The sequence below is a fragment of the Theobroma cacao genome, chromosome 5, assembly GCF_053813885.1.
Source record: "Theobroma cacao isolate CCN51 chromosome 5, ASM5381388v1, whole genome shotgun sequence".
Lineage (NCBI taxonomy): Eukaryota > Viridiplantae > Streptophyta > Magnoliopsida > Malvales > Malvaceae > Theobroma > Theobroma cacao.
Genome location: NC_142643.1, coordinates 34,183,985 through 34,199,751, shown reverse-complemented (window position 1 = coordinate 34,199,751; position 15,767 = coordinate 34,183,985). Strand labels below are relative to the sequence as shown.

General features: G+C 31.1%; 1 protein-coding gene across 4 annotated transcripts; it reads left to right on the top strand.

Moving 5' to 3' along the window:
- Positions 1–1,265: 1,265 nt before the first annotated feature.
- On the top strand, positions 1,266–14,764 carry EMB2820 (Cytidine/deoxycytidylate deaminase family protein). 4 transcript variants are annotated; one of them, XM_088806861.1, is made up of 12 exons: positions 1,266–1,824; positions 6,808–6,898; positions 7,801–8,046; positions 8,119–8,170; positions 8,282–8,361; positions 8,647–8,768; positions 9,429–9,511; positions 10,429–10,528; positions 11,849–12,307; positions 12,958–13,067; positions 13,910–14,007; positions 14,616–14,764. In XM_088806861.1, exons 3-12 carry the CDS (start codon positions 7,974–7,976, stop codon positions 14,621–14,623), a joined length of 1,185 nt encoding a protein of 394 aa, XP_088662987.1. In that variant the 5' UTR covers positions 1,266–1,824; positions 6,808–6,898; positions 7,801–7,973; the 3' UTR covers positions 14,624–14,764. The 4 variants fall into 4 exon arrangements, with proteins under 4 accessions (XP_088662987.1, XP_088662986.1, XP_017977575.1 ...); XM_088806860.1 differs by lacking the exon at positions 14,616–14,764 and having other exon boundaries at positions 8,647–8,732; positions 13,910–14,350; XM_018122086.2 differs by lacking the exon at positions 14,616–14,764 and having other exon boundaries at positions 13,910–14,350.
- Positions 14,765–15,767: the final 1,003 nt, after the last annotated feature.

Sequence of the window (15,767 nt, the reverse complement as noted above, 5' to 3'; positions counted from 1 at the left end):
AATATTTAAAAACTTAATTGGGGTTGAAAATTACTTACAACTGAAGTCTAGATAAGTTGTTTTGAGAGAGTGAAAAAATACAACCAAAGAACAAGAAGAGAAAAAACTTGAATTTTTAGACAAAAAAAATAGTTTAACATTTGACTTTTTTTAATAACATCTTAAATTATAAAAAGAAATTTTTTTGTTAGTATTTAAATATTAATATATAAATTACTTTTTGATAAATCACTTTTATTTAGAATCTTTGATCCCACTTTTTATAAAATTGTAAAAAAATTAATTAATTCATTAACATATTAACTACATATTGACTACACAAAACCCTAAGCTAATAGTATAATAAATAAAACTTTTTAGAATTGAGTGAGTTGTGTCATGTGACACCACTTCTTTCAATGTGGGTTTGTCCATGATCCTAAGTTTTTCTACCATATTGAGGGAAATATACACAACGATATCCACAACGACGTCCTGTCATCAATATTCGATTACATAGGGATATTGGTTCTTAATACAAACATCTTAGACCAAATTGTCAGAGAAATACATTTATGTAAGAATTCTACTGGGTATTGAGTGAATTACTTTAAATAAGATGATTTAGTTTGTTTAAGCATAAAACATTTGTTTTGTCGTATTAGAAAATAAAATAATTAAGTTTTTCTTTTTAAAATCTTTTTTGTTTTAAATCCCTAATCAATCATTTTTGGACATTAGCTATATAAAAAAGATAATACTACAATTTCTAATCAACAACATTTAATGTCATGTATAATGATCAACTTACCAAGTGATAGATGATGTAACATAAAATTTTCAATTATATCGTTGATTAATAGAAGTTAATCAACAGTTGATGAAAAAGACTTACTTGACCAACAGTTAGCATAAGGTTTAGTCAACAATTAATGACAAGGATTTATTAGACCAACAATTAGTGAGGGGTTAGTCAACGGTTAGTAAAATGGACTTATTAAACCAATAGTAAGTGAGAAGAGTTATTTGATCTAAAATAAAAATTCAAAGCTTAATTGAATGTAATAAAATTGAATTCTTTTAGTATAATTCAATGGCTTATTTAGGTATTTAGCTTTAATGTTATTTTTAATTTCATATTTTAGTTTATTTTATTAGATTTTTTATTTTGGTTATCTTAGGTCTTAAAGGTTAGTGGGCTTATGGCCCAATGCGATAAATGGGTTGGTGACCTAATTTAGTGTAAAATAATTTGTCTTGTGCTAACAAGACCATAAATAGCAGAAGAACAGAAAAATGGAAAGAATTGAAAAGGAAGCTGCTGGCAAATCCCCAAGGACTCTCACCGCTTAGGCTCTGCAAAACCTAGGCAAACTATACAGAGAGACGCAAATTCAGGAAAATACAGAGCGACATTCACAGAAAACATTTGGCAATCAATAAACCCAGAAAATAAAATAACAAAAAAAAGTGTTTTCTTCTCTTCGCAGAAGATTACGATTCAAGTGATTTTTGGGTTTCTTTCGGGTTTTTCAATCGGTGAAGAAGGGGTTTGAGCCAACGGAAAGCAGTGACTGGGATTTGGTTGTCGTTGGTGGCAGAACCCACGGCCAAAAGACGATGTTGTCCTAGAAGTTTCTAGAGAGAGGAAGAGAAAGTAGCACCAGCGCCGCAACAGAGAGAAGAAGAGAAAAGGAGGCGGTTCTCTAAAAGAGAAGCTTTTACAGCTGGCTGAAACGGTGTCGTATTAGTGAGCGGGAGAGCCAAAAACAAAGGACGCATAAGCTATTGATTGAAACGGTGCCGTTTCAGAAGAATTTTAAAAAATTCGAAGTACCAAAACAGGTATGCGTGGAAGGGGTACGAGTTGTTTTATTTTATTTTAATTTAATTATTTTGCTTTGTTTAGTAATCTTGTTTAGGGATGGTAATGCATATCTGTTATAAGGTACTCATGGTTAGAGTATCTATAATCGGATTTGAGATAAGTTTGAGTAGTGATTTCACTATCTATATAAGATTCACGTACAATTTTTTATTTATGTTTTTCAAATTTAATTATTATTTATAAATATTTAATTATTATTTAAATAATTAAATTAAAAATATCTAAAAAATTAACAAATATATGTAAAGACACTCAAATTATTAATATGATGACATTAATATGTTTAAATTAAAAAATTATTAAATTATTAATTATATTTAAATAATATAAATATCATATCATATTATAAAAAAATATAATTATTATTATATATATATTTTTTTAATATAAATATATTTAGTTTTTATTTTGTGTTAACATTATAAAAATTATAACTTATAAAATTATTAATTATAATATATATCATTGTTTATATAAATTTATAATATATATACTTAAAGAAAGCTTTAAGATTAAAATAATTTTGGAATCTAATTATTTTTTTAATTTCATATAATTAAGAAGAAAGTCATACAGTTAATTAAATTAATTCATGAAATTATGATTATTAACTTGTAATGTCTTTTAATATATGTACTTTATATATATTAGATTCATTTTTAATGAATATAATTACTATTATATATATATATATTAAAATACTTTTAGTGTATATATATATACTTTAAATATGAATATATTTATTTTTTATTGTGTTAATATTATAAAAATGATAATTTATAAAATTATTAATTATAATATATATATCTTTGTTTATATAAACTTGTAATATATAAATCTAAAGTGAAGTTGCAAGATTAGAATAGTTTTGAAACCCAATTATTTTTTTTAATTTCATGTAATTAAGAACAAACTCGTATAGTTAATTAAATTAATTAATGAAATTATGATTATTAATTAACTTGTAATGTCTTTTAATATAAATACTTTTTATATATTGGGTTCATTTATAAGAAACATAATTACTATTATATATATATTAAAATATTTTTAGTATATATATACTTTAAATATAAATATATTTATTTTTTATTTTATGTTAACATTACAAAAATTATAATTTATGAAATTATTAATTATGTTTGAGATATTTGGTTTTGATTAATTAAATTTAAATTTTATTATTTGTGTGTTTTTATTAATTTAATTATTAGTAAATTATATGGAATATGTAGTAGAAGTATTATTGCATATGGATGCGGGTTTGGGTAATTGGATACCAATGAAGAGCATTTTAATAATTTTTTTTGCATAATTGGATTTTTATATGGGTTAGGGTAATTATAAGGTAGTGGAGATGTATTAGGGTTAGGGTAGTAATTTTCAAAAATATTTGAGTAGTTAATAGGATTCATGTATTTTATTTATTATAGAGTTAGGGTTCGGGTACTTCAAAATTAATGGATACCCTACCCGTTGACAACCGTAATTAGTTTCTTTCTTGCTTATTATTTATTGTTTAGTATTATTTATTATTTTTTAAACTAATAAAAAAATACAATGAAAAAATTACAAGAAGATAAAACAAATGATGTATTTATGCTATAATATTTGTTTAGAATAGGAAATAAATACAAAAATAAAAATAATAAAAATTAGGTTAAAGAATATTAATTTAAAACTCTCATCAACTATTTTACAAGAGGATGTATTTATAAAAATAATTACAAACACAAAAGTAATAAATAAACCAATAATAAAATAAAATTGGATAGGATGTAATAAGTTTGGATCATAAAAAGATAATAAAATCTCAATAGAAATTTATGATAGATCCTTCTAGGAAAAATTATGATAATAAAATAAAGGTTTGTTTTTTCATAAAATTTTTTGATTTTTGCCGGTACATTGGGAAAGTTAAGAAAAGTTTTCTTTTAATAAAATTTTCTCCATTTTCACCAAAATATTGGGAAATTTGAAGAAAAACTTTTTTTAAATTTTTTTTAGGTTTTTTCTAGAACGTTTAAGAAAATTCAAAAAACGTTTCCATACTTAATTTTTGCCAGCAAGCTGGGAAAGTCAGGAAGAGTATTCTTTGATTAAAAATTTCACAATTTTCACCAACATGTTGAGAAAATCAAGCAAACATTTTTTTAAAAATTTTGAGTTTTTGCTAGAACGTTGGGAAAATTCAAAAAGGGTTTTCATAAAACTTTTCGATTTTCTCCAGCACGTTGGGAAAGTCAAGAAGAATTTTCTTCTAGTAAAATTTCTCAATTTCACCAACACGATAGGAAAATTGAGACAAGTTTTCTTTTATTGAGTTTCTTTATTCATAAAATATATATAAACAAATTGATTAGGAAAAATAAAATTAAAACATGGAATTAGAATTTAATTAGGCTAAAAAATATCATATAATTAATTAGGTACCATTCTTTGAATAGGCATTGTGAGAGTGCTAATACTTTCCTCACATAACCGTATTCCTGAACTTAATTTGTTTCAAAGATTGAATCATATTTTTTTTTTAATAAAATCGAAGTTAAGCATATGATCTCAATAGGAAAAATAAATTCACATAGGTGGTCAATCACAGCTAATAAAAAAATTGATGACGACTCCTCTTTTATGTTAAATGATTGAGTTTACAGACTCACATGATATGACACTGTGGACTTTGCAAACCTGAGACTTTTAAAAGAGCTTCTAAAATGACCACTTTACCCTTATTTTTTTTTGTAAACCAAGTCTTAAGTGTCGATGCCAAGGGCTCAAGCATCGATACTTTTTGTTTTGGGTTTCAAGTATCGATAATTGTTCCTCATATTGCTTTGAAAAAGTTTTTTGGGCATCAGGTGAGATAATTTGTTTATAAGTATTAATACCTTCCTCACATAATGTTATTTTTCTTTCAAAATGTATCCATTTTGAGTTATGTCTTATCTTATCTCAACCTCCTAATTTACTTCCTGCTTGCGTGGATGCTCACAATATCCTTGCAAGGAAAACTTTCCCAAGTGAAGTCCTTCTTAACTTACCTTTCCGTGTTTAGTTTGGGTAGGAGGTGTACTATCTTAGCATAGGTACATGGACACAAGGTACTTCTGATAGATATAATGGTAAGGATTGCTCAGCCCTAGCTTCTCGAGCTTATCGAAAATCTTAATTGGTTCTAAATGTGTAGGCACGTGTCCTTTATCGCAGCTAATAACTTAACTTTAGTAAGGCCTAGCTCCTATGCCTTCAATATTCCCTTGTTAACAAGATAATCTAAAGTACTTATTGTCATTCACAACCTAGGTGAGTCCTTGTAGTTTCGGTCGTTGATCTCATGACTTGTGGATACTTCGTACTTAGTTATTGTTTAACAACAATCTTTTAACTAAGGTACTAATAATCTTATAATTTGCACTTATTTAAATCACGTCCCAAACATGTAGTCCAATATCTCCTTCCATTGTAACCTTGAAACATCAAAATAGTCTTTGACCTTTGAACATACATATTTGTAACAACTTAAGACAATTGCACAAGATGTGTAGAACCATGTTTTCACTAATCATTTGGAAGTAATCCGAAGGCATTTACATTCATTGGAAATTTAGGTTGGAGTAGCAACAAAAACCAAGTGGAAACTATCCTTAAAACTCAATATTTTACTAAGATGTACGTTAGGGCTCAATCTCTTAGGGTTGGGTATAGATCCTTTTCTGACAGAATGCTCCTGAAAGTATTCTGCCTTCCAGGTATCAATACTTCCTTCATGAGTATCGATACCTCCTTCATGGGTATCGATACTTTCTTCATGAGCATCGATACTGCCTGCCCAGAATACTTTTGAAATTTCCAAATTTCACCTTTTTACTACTTAATCCTCCAAGGAACATATTTTACTTATAACCATCTAACTTTTGGCACCACCCAGGTGCAATATATCCTTCTTATGGTTAGGATTTCATAATCTTAACACCATACAAGAAAATCAAGTATCCTTTGATTACTTCGAGTCACCATATGCCAATTTCATTCTTTAACCACTAGCACTCTCTTCTAAGTCTATCTTTGATCCATGTAAGGCAATTGTAAGCACATTAAAGATGTCCTCTAGTTATTTTAAGAGACCATGTGCCACTTTCATTCTCTTTAACAACCAAAAATCTTTTGTAATCAATAATCCTTAAATCATAACCAGGATGAAACCAATATTGTAGATTGAACTCGTGAGTTGTTACGTCATACACTTTCATGTTTAATTCTTGACTCATCCAAGTCTTCTTCAAGTTAAAACATGATTTACTTCCAAGTTCCTTTGTTGTCTTTTTTTGGCCGCTCTTTACTTTATCATCATATTTTAAATCTTGATAGTTGTTCCTTTTCTCTATGATTTAAGTGGCAATTTAGAAGAATTATCTTAGGATATATTGAGTTATGTTGTGTTGCAAATTTAGAAGAATTATTTTGGGATATATTTAGTTATGTTGTGTTGCAAATTTAGAAGAATTATTTTGGGATATATTTAGTTATGTTGTGTTTCTCTATGTGTGATCCAAAAGGAGGTCTGGGGGGATATTTTTGTTCTTGTCACACTGTTAGAGCTTAATGAAATGTTGTTAAAGGTTTGAGGTTGCTAATGAAATGATGATCCTGTTAGACTTTATTTACTAAAGAATCATTTCCCTTTTTAAAATAAAATAAGTAAAAGAATGAGATGGAACTTTTAGGATCATGTGTTCTGAAAAGGAATTCATTTGGAAATCAGTAAATTTCATTTCTTTAGGTAGACCACCAAAGTAGTCATTCTTGTTTTTGTTACCTTCTTGCTCTGTGTTTGAACACCACAGAGTGGACTGCTAGAAGCCAAAACGATGGCACTTTAGGTCTTTGAAACAAGAGTCTTACGCACTTTCGAGTTTTACATTTGCTCAATCTCTCTGTAGTTACATCTTGGTGAGGCAAAGAGAACTTCCCAAATCACATGACTCTGAGATCTGCCATTAATTTTCTTTCTTTCCATCTCCTTATCTACCGGTGAGCACTCTCATCTCTGTCTACCAATTTCAGCTCCTCCTTTACTGTTTTTTCTTTTTTTCTTTTTCCTGAATCTATAAATTCACTGTTCTACCAATTGTCATGTTCTGCCTTTTTGTTTCTAGAATTTGTAATGGGACACAAGCACATGTTTCTCTCTTCTTGTTCCTTTTCTCTTTTTTCTTTCATTGTATGCAAATGCTAATGGAATCTTTGTTCCTTTTCTCTTTTTTTTGTTCTTCCTTACCTTAAGTATATAAATCTTTATCTGCATGCACAAATTTCTTGTAGAATGGTTAGTGTCGCCTCTACTATTAGTCAGTTTACTATTTTTTCATGGTTGTGCTCATGGGCTTTATCATTTCCTAATATTGTTCATTTATTAACGTTTTTTTTTTTTTTATGTTAAGAAGGCACTGTTGGCTATATGGTGGAGAGTGACTTAACCCTAGAAGTTGAATTTATTGCCTTATGAGTTTACTTCAAGCTAAATGTTCTTGCAAACTGCAAGGACCAAATTTTGCACCTTGAACTTTGAGAATAAAAGGATAATTCAAATTTATACCATCAAAAGTAAAATGTGAGATTGTTGTTATAAATAGAAAAAGTGTCGATTAACACTCAATAGTGTCGATCATTATTATGGTATCCATGCATGCAAATGAATAAGTTCAAGGAAGATCTATTTTTTGCACTTAGGGCATAAAAGGTCTTTAAATGGCCTAAAACGCTTAGGTAAATTGAATCTTTATGTATGACAACATTTTTTATAGCTTTACCAAGTTTGAAATGATAAACTTATGCTGTTTATGTGTCCAAGTGAGTAAGTTGAATATATCTATCTTTTTGCACTTTAAGAGCATAAAAGGGACCAACTGAATTGAGGGGCTTTAAACCTGCAGGCGGTAGCAGCAGCAACACGGTGCTGCCTGCTGAACTTGAAATCCTTTCTCTCTGACTTCTTGCCTCTCTCTCTTTCTCTCAAAAAGTAAAGTTGGAATTTCAACTTTGAAGTTACCATTTTTTGAGCTAAGCAGCTATTTTAGAAGCCCAACTTTTGCTTCAAAAAATCACAATGGACAAGCACACACCGCAAATTATTCATATTCCAGACAAGCCACGTGTTCCGCCCAGCCAGCAACCCACTGGTGAGTTTATCAAATCTCCATTCTCTTTTCTTTGTCTTTTTCTGATTCTAATTCTGTAACTGACATATACAGTGAATGTTTATGCTTCCATAATTGAACCAAAACATGCCAATACTCTTGTAAGGTAAGGTAAGGTTAGTTCTGTTTTTTCTCTATTATTTCAAACCAGAATAAAATTGATATTGCTAAATAATAGTAATATTTTTGTGGTTGGCAATCTGGAATGGAATGATAGGCGGCTTAATCAGATAGCACCGCTTGAAAATCTCCGTCATGTGAGGCGGATTCGAAGAAGGCATCTCCAAGTTCAAGGAGGTCAGTGATAGTATCAATCAATGCCTATTTTTCTTAGACAATAGATACGTATTTATATATGTACGTATTGAAAAATTTCCCCTTTTCTTTCTTTCATTCTGGTTCAAGAAATGAAACCTTAATTAAAATGTTCATAATAGTAATTAATATCAATCCTATTTGAACATCCAGAAATCATCATGCTTGCATGCTGCTTTTAGTTCTCTTTATTTGACATTTGTTACATTGTCGCCTTATGAAAATCCCAAGCATACGGATGTCACTTTCAATTGGCTTGTGTGACAGGAAGCCCAGAGCTGTCGGTGATATTATGTTTAGCTTGTGAAAATGAAACACAATTCAACAGCATGCCACCAGATGTGCAAGAAATTGTGAATTCCTACAACTTGTGTCCTTTCATTACAAAAGTGGGTCGTCCTTTTTTCTTTTTTTTCTTATATTGTAGTAACATTATTTTGTCTAATATTAATTTTAGTTCCCCCTCCCCCATCCTACCAATGGGTCTTCTAAAACAAAAGGGTATTAAAGTGTGTGGATAACAACAAACAATAACCTTGCATTACTGCTCTTCCTTGATGGAAGATGAAGGTGCCGAATATCAACTTTAGATTGAAAAGGTCTTTTTATCTTGATTCTCTTTCCTATAGCTTTTCTCTTGTCCTTTTCCACTTTCTTTGGAATGGTTTATGTTTCAAAACTTAAGAAATAGTTTGCCCCATTTTATATTTTGTTTCATTATGTCTTATGTGGATGCACGTGCACCTTTATATGGGTCTATCTCCTCTCTCTCTCTCACTCTCTCTCTCACTGTCTTCTGTTATTATTATTATTATTGTCACATTGATTTTTTTAACTTATTCCCTGTAAATTTGCTCTTTTGCTTTCTCTTTCTTTTGTTAAAATTTTCATTTGACTGAAATCCGTGGAAGTTGGAAGTTCTTAATTCAAAATTTTGACCTTTTCCCATCTCATTTTCCTATTAAATATTTTTATTAGAAGCTGCCTTTACAGAAGGCATGGTCCTTGGTACCTCCTGAAGTTCTTCTTGTGATGTTTTGTTTTAATAGGTTAGCAAATATGCAGCATTATCAAAAGAGGAGTGGGACGAGCAGTGCAAACTGTGGCCAACCTCATATCATCCACTAACCTAGTAAGCCCTACATCATTGATCTACTATTCTTTTGAAGTAAAACCAGGTAGCCATTGTTCATAAAATGTATAAAATATTGATATGAAGCTAGAAAGGTATGTAACTGATAGCCATTGTTGAGAAAGGGTATGAAGAGGTGCACAAGTTTCACTTTAAATATTTTAATGATGCAATTCATGTTCCCTTTTGGTTTACTTTTATTCATTTTGGTGCAAGTTTGAGGAGTAGAGTTTTTTGGTTCAAGGTTTTTAAGTTTGAGTTGGGTGATGTGTTTGTCTCTTGGAAGTTGGCACAGTCTAAACATATTCTTTAACGCTTGGGCTAGCCACTAGTTAACTCCAATAGTAGGAGTAATAACTTCTTAAAATTTTAATCAGAAGCTCTAAAATGATGTTCAATATTGAAACAAAATTAGCAATTTTTATTTAGGGGAACTCTCTGTAAGATATAAATGCTGTGAACTGCAATGATTTCAGACGCATTAAGTACTCAAAATATGCTCTTACTTTTGATAGTGTGAAAGCAATAGCCTAAAGTGTATTTTTGTTGTATTTTCTTATTTTCTTTCTTTGCATAGGATAACAAATGAAATAGAGTAGGAAATAGTTCTTATTTGTTTATTCAAACACCAGGATATGATAGCAATTATTATTACCATGTAAGGACTCACTTTGGTTGCACAGGAAGCATTTTGATCAGCACATTGTATTGCTATATGTTGGAGGGATTGCAGAGTAGGAAATGGTGTTTGGGCTGTGAATGTTTAACTCATGATTTTATGTGGAGCTAAAATTATTTTGTCTGTCATTTAACTTATTTTTTATAGCTATCACAAGCTGTAATCCTTTATATTCTAAAGACTATAATATGCTTCCTGATATGTTTGCTTTGCAATCTCTCTTCTTTTCCATTCGCAGCAATATTGATGGCATTACTGGGTTTAGTGAAGAGGATACTAAATCAGTTTTCAGCTTTATGAAGTCTGCTGTAGAGTTGGCAAAGTCTGGAGATGGTTTGGTAATTATTTTAATTGTTTTTCAATGCACTGATTTTATCTTTGCTTAAGGATATCTATCAGATAGGCTGGATTGCATGAACTCCAGTCCATTTACAATAGCAAAGAGCCTTTACGTTGTAAGAAGAAGCTTCTATAAATATTGTTTTATAGTGATTTCTATCAGGACCCCATGATTGGTTCTTGGAAGTTGACTTAGAGAGACAACATAGGGTGCTTGACATAGAACAATCGAAACACTCAAGCAATAACCTGAATTCTCCGCTAAAATCCTCAAATATCAAATATTGTAAATCTCAATATCTCAATAAATCATATATCCAAGCCTCCTACAAACAAAACTAACTTGGCATTTATAACTAAAACCTAGTAAAATGCAAAATACCAAATTTAAGCCCAAAACCCTAATACTTGGAAAATAAGGAAAATACTAATCAGCATAAATAACCTAAAATAGCCTAAATATATGCAAAAATTACAATTATACCCATAAAATATAAAATAAAGTCCTAGATAACTCAACCCTCAATTAGCATATTTTCATCCTCCATCAGTGCTAACGCTTGAATGTAAGATCTGTAGGCAAATCCACCCTTCCCTCACCAACATTGGCTAAGAAATGAAACTTCACTTTATAGAGATTACCAGTGGGGCTAGACTAACCTTCATAATTATTTATGTTGCAGAAGGATCTAGGAAAAACAAGACCAAGTGTCAAAGAAATACAGAACTTTTCAGTTTTTGACTGATTTAGGACTTTATAGAGGCTAAAATAATTATACTAGTTCTTTGTTTAATGTGACTGCTTTAGGACTTTTAAGGCTTTCTTAAGTTTGGTGGCTTTTTGGCATTGCTTTTGATGACCTTCTTTGTATGGATGTGATGTTCGGCTAAGGCCTAAGAGTTCATTAGAAAAAAGATTTAATGTACGTGGTTATTAATGATGAATTATGTTTAGCTTCTCATGAAATTACCATAGGACTGCTTTCTAGAACTGCTTTTTACTCCTGATCTGTCACTTAAACAAATTTATCTTTTTTCAAAATTTTCACTCTGCAATTCAAAATTTTCAGTGATCAAAATTAACAGATGCTACAAAATTACTTATGCATATGAGCTTTCTGTAAACTCTAATATGAACTGCATATTTATGGCCTGTGTAAGAGAACCAAACCTGAATAAATAAGGCCAAGTAGATCGAAGTCGTATTCCATAAATTTTTATTTAAGTGTGCCTTAAATCCTTTTCTGATGGTGTTCCATCTCTTGGTTTCTATTGTCTGTGGATATTATGTTCTCATCTAAAGCTGCATTTTTCTGCAGGTTGTCAATGCTGCTGTAATAGTAGATCCATCAGCTGGGCTGATAATTGCGAGTGCATGTGATGAAGTCTGTTCTTGGCATATGCCAACAAACAAAGTGAAAACTGAAACCTGTTGCTTCAAACAGTTGGAAACATTCACTTCTCACGCTGATGCTAACAGGATAGTACGAGATATAACTATGCTTTCAAATGGTTCATCTAATAATCTCCAACAATGTTACACTGCTGTTTCTTGTTTAAACCCTTGGCAATGGGCTCAGCACGCATTTCATAGAAGTCATTGTTATTGGCACCCATTACGACATGCTGCTATTGTCGCTGTTGAAGCTTCTGCTGCCAGGGACAGACATTTGTTCCCTGGTTCTGGCTACAATGAAAAGTTGTATGAAGTTGATTGCACTCATTCTTCGTCCTCAATTTCTACAACAAAGAGACAAAAGATCGTCAACCTTGCAAATGTGAGTTAACATTCTTCTGCTAGTATTCAATATTCATCCTGATGGTGCATTTAAACAGAGGTTAAGCATGTCCTCCAATGCTGCTCTAAAAATCTACAGGAGAGCATCTGTTTGTCTGCACGCAAAATTTATCCTGTAATGGTTTTTCTAGCTTTCTTTTAGAATTAAAAGAATGTTTGTTGACCCAGTTGATTACAATATGTTTGCCAACCGAGAAGTAAATGTAACTGGCTTAGCTGTATGTTTAATTGCAGTTTACTTTAGCCTTTAATTAAAATTATACAAATGGCGTTTTCAAACTAATAACATTTTCTTGATCATTGAAAGCAAATTTGTCGAACATATTTGAAGTAGGTTAAATTTGTCCATTTTTTGAAAAGTTGGTTTGTGATTAGTTTTTTGTAAGAAAATTATATGTGAAATATAAATCTATTCAGAATGAGACAGATCCAAAATCAACCTTGAGGACTCAAAAAAATTCAAGATGATGTACTTAATGATATGCAAAGCATCTTATTAAAATCATATAAAATATGTGGCAGTTTAGTAACTACTGAAGCAACAGTCTATATGTTGAACAAGTATGTGAAGTTTCCTAGAGACTTGTTTGGTTTGAGTTATATCAGTCATGTCTAATGTTACTATTTTAGGTCATCAATGGTGGGGAACATGATGCTCATATTGAAGGTTCACACTCCTTAGCCAGGCCTTATTTGTGTACTGGCTATGACATCTATCTTGTCTGGGAGCCTTGTACAATGTAAGTTAAACTAAACTTATCTCTCTTCCTGTTTACATTTTACCTAATTTTTATAGATTGTATAAGCTGAATGTTGCTAATTTAATCTAATTTGATATTAAGATTTGTAATATTTGATTTCAAACTTCAAAGGCTTTTCAACTTCTACTGGGATGAGATATTCTTGTGATTGCCCGCTTGTGTCTGGTTAAAAGTGCAATGGTTTTGGTCAAGGGGTTGCTTTGCCTTACATTAAGTTGTTTGCTTATCAAGAACATGCTTGGTGGTTAAGCATCTTGAATTACTTGCATATTTGGTGTTTTCTGAATTTTAGCTACCTTCTTTTTCATAAATCCCTACCTAATACATAAGGGAAAAAAAAATTCATCCACTCCAGCCTCATTGATTAAACTGCCTAGTAAAACTTTTTGATTATTTCTTCTTTAGATTATTGAATTGTCTTAAGGCTTCTGGCTGCTAGAATGGTCTTTTCCTTAATGGGTGCATTGCTATATATATATAATCCTTTCTGATTGACTGTGTAGTAGGTACTTCAGATCAGAGTGCACATAGAAGTGCCAACTTGTTTAATATGATGTCAATGAAATAAACCCTGGCTACAATTACAAATGAGCAGTGAATTTGCAATGGCAAATGGTTATTTGTGCAAGAGAAAAGCTTTTTGTTTACTCTTTCTACTGACTTCTTCCTTTCAGAAGTGTTGCCATTATCTGAGACTTGGACATTTGTGGCAAATGGTTATTTGTGCAAGAGAAAAGCTTTTTGTTTACTCTTTCTACTAACTTCTTCCTTTCAGAAGTGTTGCCATTATCTGAGACTTGGACATTTGTTTTGTATTTAAGGTGTGCCATGGGGCTTGTCCATCAAAGAATTAGGCGCATATTTTATGCTTTCCCAAATCCTGAAGCGGGCGCATTGGGAAGTGTTCACAGGTTACAGGGTGAGAAAAGCTTAAATCATCACTATGCTGTTTTCAGGGTCGTCTTGCCTGAAGAAGTCATTGGGAGAACAAAATTAAAATTGTAGCTATTTACAATAACTGCTGGGAAATGAATGGTGTCCAACTGGGTAGTTGAGGGTAATGACACAAGCCATACAAGTGGCATAGGGTTTATGGTAGTAATTCAGCTGGCTAGGGTGTAAAAATAGTATATTAAAACTCACATGGAGAAATTTGAGTTTCCTCTAGACAAAATGGTTCTTGTGATCTTTGCTGAGTGCTGACATGTTCAATAGCATTTTGATTTTATAAATTTCCGGAAATTCATCTTTTATATAGCTTATCTGCCTTGCATTTGGATTCTCTAATGCAAATTGATATTTGAACTATAATTGAGCAATGCTAATCTTATCAGTAGATCCAAGTCAAATTATTTGCTTCCGGTCCACTAGTGTATTACCATATTGGCATGCCTTGCATCTTTTTTATGGGGTAGTAAACATTTTATCTGATACTGCAAGGTTATGTACAAAACCAATATTTTTTCTTGATAATCATTGAAACTCAATTTATGTATCTTATGGCCCTATGATTGTGCATGTCATAAGGAGTGTAACAGCAGCCTTTCCCCAATCCTGATGAATGGTTCCATAAGGAAGAAAGCTTTGTTGAATCAAGCTCAGCCACTATATCATGCAGTCTTGAACCTATTAAGCTGTTCTCAGAAGCCTCCCTCAATAGAGCTTTCTTTTTTTTTTCTTTTTTTTGTGTTCTATTTTTAAAAAAAAAATGTCTTTGAAAATTTGGCTTGAAACTGACTCTGTATGGAACTCTCTATGGATGGAGATGTAATCTTCACCAATCTCTTTTTATTTTGAATATTTTTTTAATTCCATTGGCTTGGGTCCACATGTTTTTTTTTAATATATGTCTCCTTGTAATGCAAACTTGTTTACCATCGCTTTTCATTCTCTTTCAAACTTATCAATCTCGCACCAAGATTTCATGCAAGCTTTGAAATTTCGAAACAAATTCATGTTTTCAGACATTTGCTTGGACATTACTAGCAAGATGCCAAAAGCATAGCTTGTGTTGTATTTCAAGGAATGCCATTTGCAGTGCCTTTCTCATAGCTCGATCCCCAAATAGCCAAATATAGCTTTCAGCATGTCATTTGTGAGCAATGTTAAAGCAAAAATGGTGGTCATGATGATGCTTAACACATAAGAAAACCAATGGAGGCAAATTAAATGTGTTTTTCTTGTAAATAGTATTCAATGTAAAAATATCATAAAAACAAGTATAATATGATCTTAATAAAAATCAACCTAAAATAAAATTTTCATATTATTATCATCATCTCTTTTGTACTTCATGTAAGATCCATTATTCATTTTTTTTAATCCAAAACATAACAACTTAGTTTGTACGTCGTCATTATTTATTTCGGCACATCTTTCAACTTATACAAATCTTTATGAGTAAATTCAACATTTTGAATGCCTCCAACTTGAGCTGCAAAAATATTCATCACTTGACATGTTTTGATGCTTCTTGCACTTTCATAAATTTTGCTTCACATGCGTTATGATGATTATGTTAAAAACACCTGATTTTCCTTATATCTTTGTTCAAAATGACCCAATTTGCCTAGATGACCTTTTAGGATCACACACCCGTTCCTCAAGCTTTTACCATTTGTTAGCCCTTCGTCTTTTCTTTGAACAAGCAAAATGCTTTCATAACCTCAACTCTATTTT